Source organism: Convolutriloba macropyga, chromosome 1, assembly GCF_964194025.1.
Source record: "Convolutriloba macropyga chromosome 1, txConMacr16.3, whole genome shotgun sequence".
NCBI classification, from domain to species: domain Eukaryota; kingdom Metazoa; phylum Xenacoelomorpha; order Acoela; family Convolutidae; genus Convolutriloba; species Convolutriloba macropyga.
The window spans coordinates 44,783,089-44,803,806 of record NC_134468.1 but is presented as its reverse complement, the minus strand read 5'-3'; the positions used below and the strand labels follow the sequence as shown (position 1 = coordinate 44,803,806).

Here is a 20,718-nt window from a genome sequence, read left to right as displayed (position 1 = left end):
AACGAACGATCGAAAAACTCCACAGCATGCAATTGAGCATCCGTTTGGTCATTTGCATAACGCCTTTTTCCTGAAGCTAAAGCCCATCTGTTTTTGTACATGGTTTAAATTTGAACTTTTTCCTTTTTTGAAATCTGTTGAGTGATTATTGAAACGTTCGCTGATTTGAACTTTATCGGACACGGTATAGTTAATTTACTCACTGGGTATGTTGGCCACTATGCTCTCTTGGGTCTCTTTGACAGACAGGATGAACCATAGGAAGAAGTCTGTTGCTATCACGTGTGCTATGAAGAACCTGGCCAGTCCCACACAGCCCTGGATACACACTTTGGAATGGAGCAGTAACACAAACAGCTGCGCCACTGAAACACACAACAAGCACAACATAAACACCAACAATTTTTTAACTCTCAGAGTGGTGTCTTCTCACTATCTGGGATTTACAATAGTCTATCATCATCAGCTAGTGAACTTTACCGCATAACAGAATAAAGCGCAACCCAAAACGGCATTTCAGTGCCAGCAATTAAATGCAACCATAACTGGGAGCTTATAACTTCATTAAACCAAGAAAATTAATACTCATACAACCTATGAGGAAAACAAACGTTCTCCCGTCAAAATTTAAACGCAAATAATCTAACATCTAAGCAATCGGCATAAGCAAGCGGGAAATTATGCAAAATTTTATCTATGATCGTAAAATACAACAGCTCCGTCAATTCAAGGTTAAGAACAAAGTGTAAACCTCACCTTGAAATAGGACTCTGAGACCCAAGTGAATAAGTCTGATGTTGACCATGCATGCCCCCTTCTGTGGGTACTGGAAGGTCTCAGCCACCACCATGCCACTGTGAGTGAGACTGCCTATGCAGAAGACGAACAGTCCCACACAGATGTAGATGCTTCCATTGTGGTGATCCACAGGTGCATTGCTCTGTCTCCGGGAGTACGAAGCAGAGGCACACAGGTACAGACAGGACAGGGAACCCATCGCAAACTAAATCAACATGATCTAAACATTGCTTTTTAGTCAAACTGCTTCTTTTTGTTTCTTGTCGTTAATCTTATTTCAGACGTTAATCTTATTTATGTTTTGCTGAACCTTGATTGAGATAATATTTTTCATGTATTATTGCTATAATTGAACTTAGAATTGATGTCAATTGGAATGCTTAATTGTTCCGACCCACTTGTGGGGGGAGGAACTATATACTCAAATGGTTTTTTGTTCAGTCAATTTTGGCCGATCGATATATTCATCGTATAGACTTGAGACTGGCATCATTAGAAAGCCCGTCCAGCGTAGAATATCGAAACAAAAATATTTTTTTTATTTCATTTATTCCACAGAGTTATCGAGGTTTAAATTTTTGTGAACAGTAGACGGAATTCCGTTGTTTTTTTTTCACAATTTAGGTATTTTTTGACCAAACTTTCCTCATTTTGCTAAAAATTACTTAACTTAGCAACAAAAATAGTATTGGTTTTACTTATAAGGATAGAGAAGGCTCGCCGATTGGTTTTATCCCAGTCTCTTGGTTGATATTTTTGCCAAAATTTTCGAATTTCCGATTATTTTAATCAAAATTGGCTCCAAATACGCTTTTTGTCCCACTTTGTTTAAACATCTCGGAAGTACAGAGCTAACATCTACTGTCAAAATCTTTAGAAACTCCAAAAAGCTAGTTGTACTTTCCTTTTCCTTCCTTTTCATAGGCGTAATCTGGAATAAAAAATTTGCCGTTCTTCGATAAATTAATTCAATAAATAAACAAAATGCATCATTTATTTTTGGTTTACTGAAATATTTCAGTTGCTAAATGATCTATTTTGCCAACATATGAAATAATTTAATCGTTTTTGGACGCTCAGAAAAACCAGGGCTAGTTATGGACTCATCTTGGATTCATAAAACCAATAATTTTTCGGATGATACTGGTGAGTTGCCTTTTTCAAAACATTTTTGCATTTTTGTTGATTTCTGCCAAGAATGGTATCAAATCAAGGCCCAAACAGATCCTATTTACAACAAAATAAGGCCAAATGAAGATATTATATGTCCTCAGAGAAACGTTCATAGTTTTTATGGCTTCGACATTGTGTTTGCGTAAACTGTAATTGATTTCTTTTGTTTTGCCTTCATTTGTCATTCTTTTTGCAGTCTCATTATTTCATCATATTAACCAAAAATCCAAATGGCTTGTTTAGGAGCTTTATGTGATTCTCTACAATATTTCCAGTTGTTATCTAATGCCTTTTATGAATTTACATAAATTTGTTGAAAATGTAGCTTGCTCTAAAAATATCTTGCTCTAAAAATATTGGTCTAAAAAAATTTTTTTCGATTAAAGCCAAAAAAGCTCGTTTTTTACAATTGATTTCTTGGCTTTCTTACCACAAATTGTCATAAATTTTGTGATTTTTGCAAATTTGCTTATATTTGCGCACTTTTCCTGCGCTCTCTTGCTTATAGTTGTTATTTGCTCCCTTTTCAAATTATCACTTTAAGAATAGCTCCAATAGCCATTAAATAAATGCTGAAAAAGACATCTTTCAAGATTGCAGTGGATTGCTTGTAATTCCAACGGCTGCGAAAACATTTTATCCTAAAATTTAATAGAAGTTTCTTTATTTTCGCCTCTAACTGTCGTTCTTTTTGTTGCAGTACGGGATATTCTTCAAAAACAAAGGCCTTAATTGCTTCTTTAAAAATTTTAATGCAACTTACTAATTCAAAATTATAGCCAACGGTTTTAATGACTTTCAATTGTTTTTCTTGAAAAGAAATTTTTTTGTACTTCCCAATATTTGTTCTCATAGTTTTCAACAAGAAACTAAGCCTCTTATTTGACAGAGCTCATCAACAACCTGTTGCTACAAAAAAGATTTTTGCTGTTGGTCATGTTTTGACTGACGTCTTTATGGCATAGATATGTTTTCAGAAGAATTTCGTGGGTTTCCAATACCGGTCAATATTTGTGGTTCTTTTTGTTGTCGTTTTCAAAAAGACCCTTTAAAAAGATGAACCAACTAAAATAAAAGGACAACCACGAAAAATACGCAAAACCTGTTCAAACCTGTTTGTCAATTAAAAGTTTTTAATGATTTTCAATGTCTTGCAATTTGAATGGCTTCAACACTGATTTCCATAAAATGCTAAAGAAATTTTGAGTTCTGTTCGCATTTGTTGTTTTTTGTTGTCTCATGATAACGTCTCACCCGATAATCAGCTCCACTGGCTTCCTGAGCAGTTGTAAACTAATCTGTTTTTGTTTTAATTTGAAAGATGGTGGTTGTTTAATTATTTTTTAATTTTTTCTCTTTAAAAAAATCTTCGGATTTCTGAGCTCTGGCAGTTTTTATCTTGTTTGTCAATTTTGTAGCTTGGCCTCTATAACGACAGGTTACATACTTTTTCTAGTGAACCAAAACCCAATCTTTATAATTGTTTTGAATTTCAACTACTGGGTTCTTGGCTTTGGTACTAGGCATTATCATACAAAAAAGCTGATATTCGGATAGTTTTCCATTTCTGACTTATTTTAATTCCTTGGCACATTATCACACTAATGGGGTAGTGCAATTGGCGTTAAAGAAGTGCAATTAAAGATTAAATTTTTTCTTTAAATACCTTAAGTTTTAACGGTTGCGACACCGCCTACTTGTTAATTTTATATGGTTTTTTTTCATTTTTGCCGTTCTTTTGTAGTCGTCTGAAACATTACAGATAATGACAGGTCTCAATGGCTACAGATGAGGTAAAAATTCACTTTCCTATTCAACCCATTTATCTGAATCCATTTTCATTTTGTTTAGTGCTTTTTAACATAGTCATCGAGTTTTGCTGGTAAAAAATGTTTGATATGATTTAATTTTTGTTTGTCTTGTCCAGTACTCCAGAGAGGTGGCAGTCCAAACCCCGACAAAACTGACCTTTACGCATGTTTATTAAGTTTTTAAGGACGAAAAGTCAAAAGTCTACGCTATTAGTCATGTGGTCATTTCTAATGCGAATTTTCTTTCGATTAATGGATTTTCTCAAATCAAAATTGCATTAAAAACTGACCAAAGGTCCAATACAATTGCTATATACTTCGTTTAATTTTTAGGACACTTTGATTTCTTCCAACATAACTTCATTACGGAATCTGATAGTGAAATACTTGGCCAGTAATTTTTATCGAGTAAGAAAACATCCGGGATGATGTTTTAAAAAGTCTTTGACGGGTGACGCATAAACTGATACGACACATTTATAACAAATTTATGTGACATTTCCTGATAAAAATTTGTCGAATGACTGGCGTGAACAGATATAGCTGGCTCTATTGATCCTTCTATCTAATTATTGAATGGAATTGTTTAATTTCATGGCGTCCTTTGTTTCTTTAGTTCGAGCCTTATTTTATTATCTTATACCTTTTCAATGGTTTGTGTTCAGTGATAAGATCTTAAAAATCAACACCATGGTAGTAGCTTTACACATTAATATCAAAAAAATGGGCAGCAATATACAAATATACAATACTAAATTTACACAAGTATTTTCGGCACAGCCGATAAAACTATTCTCATTCTCTGGTATATATTTGCTCAGAAACATCTTGATATAACTTCAATCATCTGCCAACTGCATTTGACATTAAATTCGTCATAAAATTTTGCTACATTTTGATTTCTGAGCCAAAAGTAACAAGGTTTACATAAATTAACATTTAAATTTGTTCGCTATTTGTGTTAATCCTAAACTCTTCAACATTCGAAAATGAGTTTCAATTCCTCATGGAGTTCATTTGCTCAAAAAAGATGTTCAATTGCAGCACGGATTTGCACAGGTCAAGAATTTACAGAGAACAACATAATGACTCGATAACCTTTCAATTTTCTCTTTCCAAGAATGCTTACCATGTATCCGGCGAACATATCGTTGTACTCCTCGTGTAGAATGACGTCACTCATGATGCCCCTGGTGGCTATCACCACTCCGGCTATTATGGACAGCATCGCGTACAGGGCACTAAAAACAAACGCATTATGACCGAGGTATTATACTTCATTTATATTTTTTCCAGATTTTAGATCAAACGAATTATTGTCGAAGTAAGGCGCTTATCCAGCGCACGTCAAAATATAGAAATGACACTACAATCAGGTCTTCAGGGACATTATGTCCGCATAAAATTAGTTACGTTTGAACAAAAATAGCCACAATGAATATTAATGGTCACTTTCTCTATCGCCAGTTCGCAGCATATGAATGTAGTTTTTAGAACCAGCTTTAGTATACTTGTTTTTAGACTTTGATCTCCAAGAACCTCGTTAGTTAAGTATCGGCTTTACCTTCTTTTCAATATTAGTTGGATCACTTTTAAAAACCAAGACCGCCCAATTTGAGCGCCCAAAATGTTTCTCTAAGTTTGCATATTGGATTGATTCGTGCATATACCCTCGAGCTGAGTATGATGATAGAACTACATTTTAAGACTTTTACAGGTTTAACAAATGAAAATTATAACTAATCAGGATTGATCATTGTCCCCTATAGATCCCTACCCTCCTGCCCAACAGTAAAGCAGTTAATAATTCGCTGATAGTTTATTTTATAACCTGATTGTCTTGGTGGCAGATGGGTCTGTGGAGAGTGGGATGGTGCTGACAACAGAGGTGGCCATCGAGATATGTGTGTGTCTGTCATCCTCATCGTCCTCGTCTATAGGGTCATCCAAGCCCCCTCCCCTCTGAGACCGGAAAGACTTCAGAGGCACTGTCTCTTGGATCTCCGCCATCGAGCTTAAAGGAAGGAAGCATCACAATTAATTTCACTCACAGTTTAATTGAAAGCAAGTAGTTCTGGTTCTCGCTAAACTCCAGGAAAAAGTCGATACCAGAAACTTACATAGCATAGCCACCAAAATGAATTTTGACGGACAGCAGAAATTTTTGAAGCTCTTTTCAGAAAACGATTTGAGAATTTTGTTATAATTTGAATGACCACAATTGATCGAAAGCGATTGGAAGCCCACACGGCGCAATGTATCATTGGATAAATAGAAACTACGGCACTGAAAAACTGACATTTTGGCCAGCTATCCGGTGAGGGGTAACGGGGGTAAAGTGTGCGATTCACACGTCAAAGATGTTTCTGTGAGCTGGAATAAGACAATATAGAAAAAATGACGGTTTTCCGTTATTTCACTGTGACATTTGTATGTCTCCCTGGCATCTAATAATAGTATTTTGTGCTCCTAGTACCATCTTCAGAAAAACTTCGTGCGCACTTTCCAGAAAACTCAATTTAGATCACAACTTAATACGCTCAACCCTAACTTGAGTAAGGAAAAATTTCGAAACTGTAATTTACCTAGTTTTGCTCAAAACAAAACTAAATTCGATAGAAGTGAAGTTTCTTCTCAAAAAGTTGACAAAATACTTAGTTGAATACCTACTCTCAACCTCGGACTTTTTTAGCAGTTTCATGCAACAAGCAAAAAATCGCAATCAGCACTAAAATGCTAGTTTCCCAACTTTAAAGAAAAACTGCCGTGCCTTGATTGTTTAAACAGTTCAAAAAAACCATATTCGTCGAAGTATTTTGAACAGACACAGAAAACGCAGCAAAAAATAAACAATTTACATACATTTCTTAACATACATGCATACTGACTGCCAGAGATCTGAGAAATGAAAGGCGGGCAAGCTATGAATCCTTATCTCGCCAATAAAAGGGGAGTTTTACTTGAAAAATATCACCCAATGGGATAATCAACAATAAAATATCACCCGGGGACAATAAACAATAATGAGTCTTGATGTCTCGCACAACAAGCGGGGAGCTCAAAATTTTATCTCTTATCGAATGGGCTGTAGTTCAGCTGTGGAAAAACATTAAAAAATTTTTCAAAAAACATTTGCACCAATCTAACAGTGACAAAAATTCTACTTTACTTGACTAGCCAAAAAGGTACATAATTATGTGGGGAAAAAATTGGTTGCCAGTGAGGTTCAGAGATCCGGCAAACTGTTATCAACCATCGTTAAAACCACAAACAAAAACACAAACAGAAAAAGATAAACAATTTAACATACATTTCTTAACATACATGGATGCTGACTACAGGAGATCGAAGATATGAAACGCGAGAAAGCCTTTGAATTCTTTTCTCACCCAATAAAAGGAGTTTTCCTTGAAAAATATATCACCCAATGGGATAATCAACAATGATATATCACCCGGGGTAATCAACACTAATGAGTTCTGATGTCTCGCCCAACAATTTGGGAGCTCAAAATTTTATGTGTTATCGAATGGGTTGTAGTTCAGCTGCGGGCAGAATTTGAATAATGTATCAATATTTAACTTTTTTTTAATTTTAAAAAAAAAACATTTGCACCAAGCTGTCAGTGACAAGAACTCTACTTTACTTGACTATAGCTGATCCAATCTGTATCACAAATTTTCCTAGATGAAACTATAAACAAATATTGAACACTACAGCAAGGCACTGAAACAAACAACACATCAGCTGAACAAAGAGGCAATTCAGCTACAGCTTCAGAAAACCAGCTGAAAAAATAGTGCAAAGTGAACAGGAAGAACTTAATTTTAGGGCCAAAATTTTTACTGCAATTTACTGAATTTTGTTCTCACTACCAGAGCTACTCTTATATGATACTAATCTAATGAGAATATTTTGCACAGAAAACAACAATTTCCTCAAAAAATCAAGGCGTCAGAAATTAAGTCTCGAGGCATCCTATAAGAAAATCGAGGCATCCCAATCGAAATCATGATTTTTTTTATTCTATTGTATGGAATGCAAGGTGTAACGTTGTGGCAACGCCAGAAAACGGTCTGAAATATTATAAAATGTTTGAAAAATGACTTTGTGGAAAACTATATAATACAGCCTTTTCGTAATTGCAAAATTTTAAAAGCCAATTTTCTAGTTTCTGAATTGCTAAACGGCTGCTAGAACTTCCGAACGCTTAAAAATGGAAACAATTCTTTCTATCAGCTGTTTTTTCACTTCGAATTTTTCAGTCCAGCAGTTTATAGATATGTTTTCCAATGCTGTAACAAAAACAAATAAAGGCTTGAATCTCTGATGCATCTTTTAAAAAGCGTAAAGTGATTAACTAGCTGTCAAAGTCGCAATTTGTCGAAAATACCACGCCATTTTTTTCGTCTCTTGAGTCATTTGAAAAAAATCTTTGTTTTCAGTAGGATTTCAAGCCAAGATAACATCTTTAAAACGGTACATCATGCGGTACCAGAAGGCCCAAAAATTAGAAGTGTCAGAAGGGAAAACTTAAGTGGACTCACATGAAGATTTTGCACTTTAAACAGCCCGTCACAGCCATTCGAAATGTCACATCCAAAGCAAATTTGAACAAATCTTACAGACCAGCCAAAAGGGCACGTAATAATGTGGAAAAGTTTGTTCGCTAGTGCGGATCAGGGATCCGGCAATTTCTTATCAACTATCGTTAAAACCACAGTCTTTCAATTCATGAAAACTAGCAAGAAAAACTCAGATACAATAAGTACCACTATCGGCTTTGAAACGAAATATTGTTGAATTTCGAAATATTACTCAGCATTTTGATCACGGTAGGTAACTGAATGTCCCCTAAACCTGGGAGGAAACAGTCATTTAAGTATAAGGGAAAACTCATTGGTTATATTTAACTGCACAAAGACATACCGAAATATTGATCTGAAACGTATCACAAAGAATTTGTTAATTGAGTGTGTGTAGGCGTGGCCTATTGAGAAAAGCAAAGTAGATTGAGCAAAGCAAAGCAAAGAAGAAGCAAAGTAAATTTTAACGATAATGTTTTCTTTAAATTGCTGTTCACTAAAGCAACAGTACGGAATGCATAGGTTTGTGTAAGTCATACTATGGTTTAAAAAACAACAACATGCCTGAATCGGAATGACGACTATAAAACTATTTTGAGGGTCATTTAAAACTATGCAAAATGGCGTGAATTCTCGGGCAGTACGCTATGTGAAAAATGTTTGCTTCAATTGAAGGTCAGATGAGATACTTTAATAAAATTCTCGTAAGCACTAACTTTTGTTGCTGGGCAGTGGGTGCAAATAGCTTCGGCTGGTAGTTCTGATTCGAGTGTTTCATTGGCAGTGTCTCCGAGTGGAAGTTCCCAAACCCTACCCCGCCCCCAAATCCAGGTCCAGCGAAGGGGGCATTGGCGAAGTTGCTGGCGGACTCCAGTTCTCTACCGATGGTCTTGAGGGACTTGACGGAGGTCGAGTGTTTCTGATGGATTACTGGATTCAAAGGAGGAAAGTCGGGTCTGATGGGTTCCGGAAGTTTGGCTGGCTCTCGGATTGGTCCTGGTTAAAAGTAAGATGAAATAATGGAAGAATGAGCCGATTTTGTGTTTTAAATGAGATTAAATTTAGAACGCGAGTCCACGCCAGAAGGATAAATCTGGTTTGCTATCAGCTTGTCCCGAGAGCTGTAACAAGGCTTCTAGTACCATGTGTACTATATACTGTCAACAGATTTTTTTAACTTTTAAATCATTGCTTGTATTTTTGTTGCAGGTATTAGGGTTATTTCTAAAAATTGTGGCAACTCAAGACATCTGAAAACAATCCCGACCAATTAAAATCAGTGCTTAAATTAATACAAAATTAAAAACAATCTGATTACATTCAGCAAAAGGATCTAGCTCAAAAAGTTCGAATATGCGCCAATTTTAAAAGTGCAATCTAAAAGCGCTAATTTTACTCTGGTTCAAAAATGCCACTATGAAACAGCTCAAATGATCAAATGTTTCCAGATTTTTTGAATGAAAGAGGATCACTTGGATTTAAGCTGTCCTTGAGAAAATTACTTAAGCTGGCGAAAGCTGTCCAAAGGGTACGGAAAAAGGGAGTCAAATTTACTTGGTCTTGCAAGAGTTACAAATAAGGAAAAGTTGGTTGAACTGAAAGCTTAACAAAAACTGGTCGGAACTATCTATGCGCATGCACAGAAATAAACTGTACCTGTTCTTTATTTCAGCGTTGCCTTGAAATCATTACCTCTTTCAGAATTAGTGCTTTCTTGACTATCAATTCTGTCTCATTCTGCTCGTTTGAGAGCGTGAACAAAATGAATAGTAGCCTTTGTATGTGTTCGTGTGTGTGCTAAATCTACGCGGACCACATTTAGTAGAAAAGCAATTGAAGATAGAGCATGGTACAATAAAAAAAAACCAAGAAGAGACGAGACATACAGGCAGAAGACATAATACATTCACATGTCTCATCGCATATCCGATAACACAACATAACATAGGTGCACATAAGATGAAGGGAGAGAAAGAAATATTGTTTGTAGTCAATGACATGACAAAGTCTTACTCGCTTGAGGAACTGAACCAAATTTACCCAAAGAGGAAACTTTTAAGACGCGATCTGTCCGGAAAACCCGATCTTATCTGGAACGATTTCCAGCAAATATCATAAACTAATAGCGCCCAAAAGCGATTTATAACAAATTAACGCTCAATTTCACGATCTGCATGATTAACAAATCAATTTTCTAAAATTTTCTTGTGTTAGCTTAATTTTTCGACATTACAGAGTGATTCGATAAGTTCCCTGAAATTTTATTGATTTTTCAGTTATCATCGGTTCAGTTCCCTATAGTGCATGTAACTGTTACAAGTAGGTTAAAATAAATAGTACCCATGGCATTACACTGGTACTGATTGTGATGCAGCAGTCATGACCTTAACCGCTCCTCTCTCATGAAAACTTTTCCACACAGATCTAGTTCCTTGTCCCCGCAATTCAAAACATATTAAACATATTCTGAGTACCTAGGCTGGTTGACTTTTTTTTTAACTCACAAGACTATTTGGTACTCAAGCCATTTGAAATTCCGATGACAAGCTAATTTCTTCTAACGAACTTCTCCTAACGAGCTTCATCATCAATTTCGGCTTCTTTTTATATCTTATTATCGTATCCCGTTACCTGGCTGAGACGAAAAAGCATTCCTCAAAAAAGCTTAGATCTCAAGTTCTTGTTGTGGTGTTGATGTTTCCACTTAAGTTCATTATAAGCTTAGCATAACCTAAATAAGACAACCAGCTAAACAAAAAGTGCGGATGTTCGAATTGATAATGTGGAAACACAATGAGAGCGCCGCAACTACTCCCTTCTTTATTGCCCGTTTCAATGGGGAAATTACTGCAGGGTAAAGGAAACAGATCTGGCGCCTAAGCATTGTAATATTATATACCTGTTGTTGATTGACTGCGGTGGGGTTGTGAAAAATAGTCATCACCCGGGGAGGCTGAAATAGTTCACACTCAAGTCTCGCCTTGTTTGTTTATTCATGCACAGTTCATTTGTTCAGTCTGCCAAAGCTTCATGAAGTACTTATTAGATACGTCTAACATTCAATAGCGCATCTAATTAAGTTTTAACAACAGATAGTTACGTATTCAATGCGATGTCATGTTAGCTTGTCACTTATTTGCATGAAAAATGGAAAATGCATGAAAAATGGGCAAATGTCAGTCAGATGTGAACCGAATTCCATCACTTGATTTTTCCAAGCACACCACGAAACATCAAATAGTCTCTGATATTTACTTTTTGATTGTAATAATCAAACTTTCCTATCAAATTTTGGCCTATCAGGCTCCAGAACAACAAAGTTTCATATGTATCAATTAACTTTTCTCATTTATCTCCATTGATAGTAAACATTAATAGTAAGTTAAGAAAAAAAACGTAGTCTCTACTCAAACTATCTAATATAGGAATTCCTGTTCAGAACATAATTTAAAATTACTGCGCTCAAATGTATACATAGTAGCACTCAAAACAGCTTTGATTCAAACGGCTTTTTACAATTCCAAGTTCAATTTGCTACGATGCAATTATAAGTCTTTTTAAGCCATTGACTCGGATTTCATTGTTCCCGTTTAAATAGTAACGCGAACTGCATCATTTATCACCTCAATTATTCGATGGACACATTCTCACAATTAAAAATTTACGTATAAACAAAGGAATCTAAAAACATCTCACGTCAAACCGAAAAACTTAGAGAAAACGTTTTCAACTATCTCCCCGTACCAATAAAACATGTTTTCTCCTGACACAAATACATCCATTAATTGGCGCTTAAAATCATTTTTTTTTTCATTTTCAGGGGGAAAGCTAACGCGCGACTGTTAAGATAGCTATTAAGGTGTTCATTACCAGTGACTAAATGACAAAATCCATTGTGAGGATATTTTATTTTGTTCAATTGCTCCTAAGTTTTTGGAAACAATTTGTCCGCCAACTTTTGGAAAATGTTGCAGCCCTCCACTACTCATTCCTCAGCATGGTTTTGCTACGTTCGCACAATCAATTTCATCTGCTCACAGTTTAGCATCGCATGCTTTTCTGAAGCCATTTTACGGCTCTACTTGAATCTGTTGCAAGAGGAGGAGCCAACTTTTACCAGTACTGACTCGGAGCTTGGCAAGTAAGCAAGAGCTAAAATCATTACTTGGATACGGTTTTTTTTGCAAGAAGGTAATTTTTGTTCTAATCCGTTGGAATACAATTGGTTGGTTACCGAGTCATTAAAGGTTTCATAAACTGTAATTCAAATACGCGTCAAGAATTTTGCTTAATCCTGGCTGAGTCAAAACAACTAATTGAATTAATTGTTCAAACATTTCTCGATAATGGAAGAATGTATATGCGAGGCTGGCTTTATTTTTTCAGACAATACTAAAAAGTAACGATTTTAAATGTTAGACAAAACCCGTTTTTCTTCTAACATAATTTAAATTTTTTCAATCTCTCTGTTTTCTGCCAATTAAAGGCTATTTATTAATAAATGTTCTTCTGTATCGAAATTTTTTGGGAATTAGAAGACGTCAGTCAATTTAGAGCTCTAATATATCAAACATTAACTTTGAAATTGTTAAAATGACAGCAGAAAAATGTATTCAGTTCTAATTTTTAGAATTGTTTTTGCAAACAATTCTTCTTATTTCAGCACAAGTAAAATCATTGCAGATTTTTCAAAACCACAGAGACGTAAAAAACCGGTTTCATTGGAAGAAAAACAAATAAAACAAATTCATTATTGAAAAGCAAAGATGGATGTCTCCAGATCTTTTTAATTTGAATAAAATTTACAGCACGCCAGGTTGAATACCAAACGGTCATATTTTTTGGAAACAAGCAAAATGTTTTTCAAAAATACTACTTCCTTAAAAATACTCAGAAATTTGAAAAGGCCAAAACGTGAAATTTACAGATAAATAAATTTCTTCAATACTTAAAAAAGCCATTAGAGACTTGAATGTTTCTTTACATGTTAGACACAAATAGACGCAGAGTTCAAAAAAACGTCAAAAATCATAAAAATTACTTTACATTTGCTTCAAATTGCGGGTTTAAATATGTTCAAAACTGAAAATGTGTTCTCTGCCTGCAGGAAGTCTACATTTAGTTTTCTCGATGAAATAAACAAGACATAAATGAACAATGCAAACCCATGACAAAGATCAATTGCCAAAAAGAAAATTTATAAAAGATTTTTTCTGTCGAAGTCTTAATTGCGTGTTTGTATTTGTTTGTGTGCTTGTGCGGGTGTATGCACTTGAAGGCGTGTGTGTAGTGTGTGTAATATGTGTGGTATGTTTGTGTGAGAGAAAGAGTTAATCTGAGAGAGTTAGTTCCTTCTAATATTAGACCGAAAAAGAGGCTGAGTGCCAAAACCGTCGAAATCATTTAAAAGAAGAAAAATTACATATTCCTTATTACGAATTGAGGCTTCAAAGTTTTGCAAAACCAAATTCATTATTTCAAATCTCGCTGGTAACACATTTGCGAGATTTTTGAATTCCATTATTTTCATCATGTTGACGTGACAAAAAATGACAAGAGTTTTTCGAAAAGCTTCGATATATTTAATACTATAGTGCCAAAATTACAGTTATCGATTCAATAGCCTCAACTAGTCCACACCTGGTTATTTAGAAAAACGAAAAAGACCCAACTGAACATGACGACCCTTGAGCAAAAGTCAATTGCCAAAAACAAAAAATTTTAATTTTTTTGGTGTTGGGGTTTGTATTTACATGATTCTCTTTGCGCGTGTGATGTGTTGTGTGTGTAAGTGCGTGTTGGTGTGTTTCTGTGCGTATGATTCTGTGTGTGTTTGTAAGATTTGCATGTGTCGGGGTTTCAATTGTTGGTGTTTGTATCTGTAGGCGCGCTTGTGGGGGTGTATGTATGTGTGTAGAAAAATAAATTCAGTTTTTCAAATCTCAACGGTTACATTATGCTCATGGGACATCAAAACCGAAACTTCAAAAAGTTTCATTGCAAAGTTTAGTGCCAAAATTACAATTAACGACACAATTTCCTCCACCAATCCACATCTAATTATTTAGAAAAACGAACACAACCTAGCAACGTGGCGGGTAGAAGTCAGTTGCCGAAAATAAATTTTTTTTAAAATGCAAAATGTTTTGGTCCTTGGTTTGTATTTGCGTGATTTCTTTCTTTGTAATGTTCTTGGTGCGTGTGTTTGTATGGATTGTCTATGTCTGTGTCTTTCAAATTGTACTACACTTATCTTTCTAGAATATGCTAAGGATTTTTCAGTTTTTTTGCCAAAAAAATATCAGATCTTTTTGGTTGAAACAGTATTTGAGAAAGTAATTTTCTCAAATACATATAAGGTGCTTTCGCATAATCCAAACGGTTTCACTAACAAAAATTAACGGTTGTTTTGCAACTTTGAGAGTTATGTTCGAACATGCTGTTCGCACGAGCCATCTTGTTCTTTTTATTAAAAAAAGCTCGATTGTAAAACAGTTCAAGCATACAATTGCATCTATAATGCTTTTTTGGTCAGCTTATTTATCCTTGAACCCAAATAGCTTCTTCTTGAGCGAATAAGTTTACTCTTTCTTCTTCAGAGTTCAACGAAAAATTTTGTTTTCTGATCAGCACAAACAAGGAACAAATGGAGAAAACAGAATTACTAGCTCACGAAGGCTTACTTAATATATTTTCTCCTCGGCAGAAAGCCTTTAGAGCTGTACCAGTGTATATTATACAAATCTTTTTCATAATCAGCTCACCTTAATAGAAAAAGGATTGGAGTGCGAGGGTCAATATTCTGTCGTTAATAGCTTTTCAGCAAAACTAAAGAGGAGGTCCCTACTACAAATATCACAGAAACGTTGTTTTCGCGGTTTAGTCAAAACCTTAATTGCCCCCAAAAGAGCAACATTCACGTACAAACTCATCGTCATTTGACAATAATTTTAAGCAAAAACAGATCAAAACCATTATAAAACGAATTTGATTAAACCTTGTGCGTATAAATATCAAAATTTAGTTCAATTTACAGCCAGAACTTTGAAAATTTAAGACATTTTTGTCCCAAACTGCCGATAAAACAACTATCCCCGTGCGTCAGATTGCAGAGCGCACACGAAGACTTCATGCAGCAAGGGCTACTAAAGAAGCTGCACTTTAAACTAAATACATTGTTTATGCTGAGCAGACGATATAGAGCTAAAAGTTGAAAGTTTCTCAAAACGAGAACTCACCTAGAGCGTCTTCCAAGTTGTCAAACAGTTGACCACCATCCGTATCGTCAAATTGTACTGGTTGAACTGCGGGAATTGGAACTTGGGGTGTTGTGTAGGGTATTGGTCCATTAGTATTTGGCATTGGTTTTGCTACATAACTTCCTGGGCGCGAATGTTGGGGTGTAATGTCAATCAACTGCTTCAGACTCTCTTGAAAAGGGTCTATAGGCGCAGATTGCATGTGCGAATGCATCGCTGCAGGGTTCGGACTTCTAGGCTTATCGGTAATTCTGTTAATTGGTAAGTGATTTGGCAGCTCCAAGTCGCCAGCGTATCGCCGATGGCTCTCCGGGGAGTTATCACCTGGTCGAAGGGGTAGATCGACGAAGGAAGCGACCTCTAATTCCAGGTCCGACATAAACTGACGATCTTTTCCAAATATGGAAGACATTTCTGGTGACGTTACAGCTTTGAACTAATTTTGGAGTGAATTCAATCAGTTTGTAACATTACACATCCACGCGAAACAGTTTTTGATGTACTTTTGCCCACGCTGAAATAAAAGACATTGAATTGCCCCCAAAATAATTACTTTATTGGTGATTATCCCACACAAAAATAGGGAACACAGATGCTTCTAGAGCTTTAAATATATAAAGACGTTACACAGATAAACACACATTCAGATAACAATTTGGCGTGACTTTAGATGCTTTCTATTCATTAGAGGTCTTTTTTAACGAACCAATGAAGTGTAAAAATTGGTAAGCAATTTTTACAAACAAAACATGACACGCTTTAAACACGTTTGACAAGATTGTAAATATGAAAAGTGACAGTTTGTAATTGATTTTTACACAATGTGAACTGTTGTATTACCAATTGGCTTGAAAATAAACTGGCTCCAAAACGTTCAACTTAAGAAGCTTCAGGAGTAATACATTTTTGCAATTATATTCTTATATTTTGTTATTGTGCCTCATATTCTTTCAATTGAAAAAACTGGTGCTTTGAATTCCCTTAGGATTCAAACGCCCTTTGCTAGCTGCAATTAACTGACCTATCTCCTGAAAGCGCGAGGAGACGCTATTCATGGAAAAAATAAAATTACTGAAAACGATAACAAAAATCTAGAAAAAAGACGCCAAGAGGTTCAAAGTTGAACAGCAGCACATCAAGTTAAAAATTGCATTTACAATCCTATTTCTGCTCCAATGAGGAAAAAAACACCCCTGCAAGTCAAATTCTCACGCGGAATTAAAAAACCTTGTGACTTTTTTTTAATGGAAAACAAAGATTGAAAAAGTGCTTAAGATTGAAAAAGTGGCAAAAAAGTATAAATATTCAACTGCCACGAAAAATACATCATTCGTATCCCCTTTTTTAAAGGAAACGAAATCAAAATCAAGCAGAACAAATGCTTTCGAAAATGAAATTTGGATTGCCTGCAAAACATAATATGACTAAAAAAGGAGCTATTTTATATTAATACAAGGCGGCTCGATAATGTGCGATCGCACATAAGGTTCCGACCCCGTTCATCCACAATTGTCCACCAAATGAGGAACAGATGGAAAAACACAAAAAATTCAAGTATTTTTCAAAAAAAAAATTGGTGTATGAAAGAAAAGATAGCCTTCAAAGCAAATACCTCAGTGTACTAAAAAACGATGCATTAGATTGATGGGATAAGCTGATATTAAGAAAGCGAGCGAAGACGAACGGCAAAATCAAACAACAACAACAACAAACATTAGTTACATCGAAAAATTTGTCCATTTTAAAAAACAAAACTTAATAACAAAGTCAAAATAGCGTCAGATAAAACTGAAAATAAACAAAATAACTTGTAACTTACCCGAAAACATTGGCTATTCACCAGTTCATAATAAAGCGTGGTAACAATCAGACAAAAAAGAACAGAAACTTTAAAGTTAGAAAACTCGCTGAATTTTTTAAAAAAAACAATTAATTTCAAAATATTGAAAACAATTAGGAATCAACTAAAATATTCCAAAGGTTTACAATTACCAATGCTTCTATAGAATGGAATTAAGAACTCTTGGTATTCAATTTTTTATGCAGTTACAAAAAGAACAACAAATAGACAACAAACTAAAAATCAATTAAAACTTGCCAGAAATTGCTTTGGGAGCCGAAAAGCCACACTTTAGCCCCCAAAATATGTTCGATTATACCTTCGTAGAACACCGATAATGAGTTATAAGGCCGCTCATTATTGAAAATAAGCAACAATTAGACAAAAAAGAAAAAAATGCAAAATTTTGTAATACTTATTTTTTTTTTAAAAAAATTTATTTGCAAAGACATAAATGCCATTAATTACAAAATGAAAAATTTGAATAGGTTTGCCCATTCTTCCAAAATAAGCTCTTGAGACCTGCAATTATCCAGAATATGTCTTACATGTACGAAAAGAACGTCAAATATGACAAAAATCAAAAATTCATTTACTTTTTTTGAAAAGCCCTTGTGGAAGCCAGTAAAGTCATAACGAATTCTTTTAAAACATTAGATTTTGTTACACCAAACCCTTTTAACATCTTCCCTTGAAATTTATCATGTGACCTCTCATTAATGAAACTAGGTAACAATTAGACCAAAAAGAAAAAAGCAAGATTATATAATACTTGTTTTTATCGAAAAAAAATTATTTCCAAAGACATGAAAGCCATTAATTACGCAATGAAAAATTTGAATAGGTTCGCCCTTTCTTCCAAAGGAAGCCCTAAAGACCTTCAATTATCCAGAACAAGTCTTACGTCTACAAAAAGAACGTCAAATATGACAGAAATTAATTGACTTTTTTTGTGAAAAACCCGTGTCGAAGCCAGTAAAGTCATAACGAATTCAACATTAGATTCAAACATTAGATTTTGTGACACCAATCCCTTTTGACACCTTCCCTTGACAAAAATAATGTCATCTTTAGCCTTTAATTAACGAGATCAGGTAACAAACAGACAAAAAATGAACAAAACTGCGAAGTTTTTTTTCATTTTGGAAAAGAATTGTTTTCAAAGTCATGAAAGCCATTATCTATCTTCTAATATCAGAACATCGGCTCATCTACTCTTCCAGGAAAAATCAAACAATCCGGGTCATTGTACAGGAAATTAAATACGACTAAAAAGACAAAGTAAAAACGACAGCTAAAGACAAAATTAAAAAATTCAATTAAATTCTTCGAGAAAGTACTGTCGAAGCGGTAAAGAACCACAATCTATATCGTTCAGGATTTAAATATTATCAATTGTGCGTTATTCTGAAAGCGAAAAATGTGATATATGAACAGACAATAACGTGATAATTTGACAAAACTAGAAAACATGAAAAATAGTCAAATACCTAAAACTTAAAAAAAAGAATTGTGAAATCTAGTAGTATCGAAGCCAGAACACTATAACTAAAGGCGTAAAACCGCAATAAAGACTAAATTTGACTTCAAAGAAGGAAGCAGCACTCTGTGATTGCTGACACTAAGCTAGAAGTTGACCAAATTAAGAGAAAAATGGAAAAAAAATTCAATAAGCCATTTTTTTTATTTAAAAATCAATTATTTTAAAAGTCAAAACGACCGTAAGCTTTCAAGCAATCAACTAGAGAAATTAATTTTGAGCTAATTAGGAAGCCAATAGGACCTATCACTAGTAGCTTTGATTTGAAATGTTCTGTTATTTAATTAATATAAAAAAGATCGAACTTTTTTTTTATAAAAAACCGACTGACGACAATCCGAATTATTTTTGGATTGTAACGGTCCAAGGTTGGCAAAGAACTAGTCCTGTTAATGCTGATTGTCAATTAGGAATAATTAATTTTTGGAATGTCATTGATATAGATATTTTGTTAGTTAAAAAATCGAAAAATAAATGCTGCGTTTTTGATAATCAACGAATAAAGTTAGCAAAAAACGGCAAAGTTTTATTTACAGAGCACTCTCAACGGGAGTTGAAGTTGAATTAGCCCCCTTTTCAGTCTACAAAGATTGTGTTAGTGGTGTTTGGGTGTGCACTTCCTGCAAATTTAATCAGAGTGACTAAAGAAACTTATTTTGTGCTGTTTTTGATGAAAAAGTCTGAATTTTGTGAAATATTTAGCCGGAATTTGTGACAAAAAGAATTCAATGAAAATATCTGTCTATATATTTTGTCTTCAAACGTAAAATCAGCAACATTTTCTCGAAAAATTTTTTAAAATTTTATCAAAATTGGCAAAATTTTAGTCAAAAATTCCAAAAAAAAAGGTGAATGAAATCAACGGAACTCACTCTATTTTCTCGAAAGTTTAAACCTCGATATTTCCCTGTCAAAAACGAAAATCAAAAAAAATCTTTTTAATTCCATATTCTACGCTGGACAAGCTTTCTAATGATACCAGTCTCAAGTCTCTACGATGAATATATCGATCGGCCAAAATTGACTGAACAAAAAAACCCAATTGAGTATATAGTTCCTCCCCCCTCAAGAGGGGTCGGAACAAAAAGTTTCTTTTAATCAATATTGTGAGCCTTCAGAGCAATTGATGCAAGGAGCATTTTTAAAAAAATACGACGAGATTAGCAAACGACTATTTGGGTTTAATCACTTTTAAATTAATAAGAAAACACAATTAATCTAATGGTTCAGGTAAATACCATGAACATTGAAACGCACGTATCAAAAAACAGAAAGCAAAACCAATAATTTAAACAGAATATGAAGTTATCGAGAATAGAAAAGAAAATAATTAAAATAAAAATTCTCTCCACTTAGAGCAATCAGATGCTAAAATTGTTCCTAAAACTGGTTCATTTCGAGCGTTTCCACAAAAATAGCCTTGTACTTTTCCTTTACTGAATCAAGTTCTGGAAAATCATCTGAACAAGTATTCTGAAAAGTGAAAGCTTTTCAAAAAACTTTTCAATTCCGGTTGCATTTCAAAAGTGTTTGAGGAGTATTGCCGAGAAATGATGATATCCGAAAAAAAAAAACGATTTTTTTTTAAAAAAAAACAAAAGATAACAAAAAATACGAAATCTTAAAACAATTTGATACGAGTCACCACTGTAGTTTTCTATGCTCAACTAACTCTCCAAAAATCATCACAACAGTATATCTAGAAAGATTT

At 34.5% G+C, this 20,718-nt stretch overlaps 1 protein-coding gene across 5 annotated transcripts in view; it reads right to left on the bottom strand.

The window, feature by feature from the left end:
- Positions 1–20,718, bottom strand: part of LOC142339467 (proton channel OTOP2-like) — a 60,600-nt gene that overhangs the window by 19,815 nt on the left and 20,067 nt on the right. For 4 of the 5 annotated variants that reach the window (XM_075389521.1, XM_075389513.1, XM_075389529.1 and 1 more), the window contains exons 2-8: positions 15,607–16,141; positions 11,268–11,321; positions 9,085–9,364; positions 5,614–5,796; positions 4,912–5,023; positions 757–1,003; positions 204–365 (exon numbers count right to left, since the gene is read on the bottom strand). In XM_075389521.1, the coding sequence (XP_075245636.1) occupies positions 204–365; positions 757–1,003; positions 4,912–5,023; positions 5,614–5,796; positions 9,085–9,364; positions 11,268–11,321; positions 15,607–16,039 (1,471 nt within the window). In that variant the 5' untranslated portion in view covers positions 16,040–16,141. The remainder of the gene's footprint in view (positions 1–203; positions 366–756; positions 1,004–4,911; positions 5,024–5,613; positions 5,797–9,084; positions 9,365–11,267; positions 11,322–15,606; positions 16,142–20,718) is intronic. The other variant, XM_075389548.1, reaches the window with a different exon arrangement.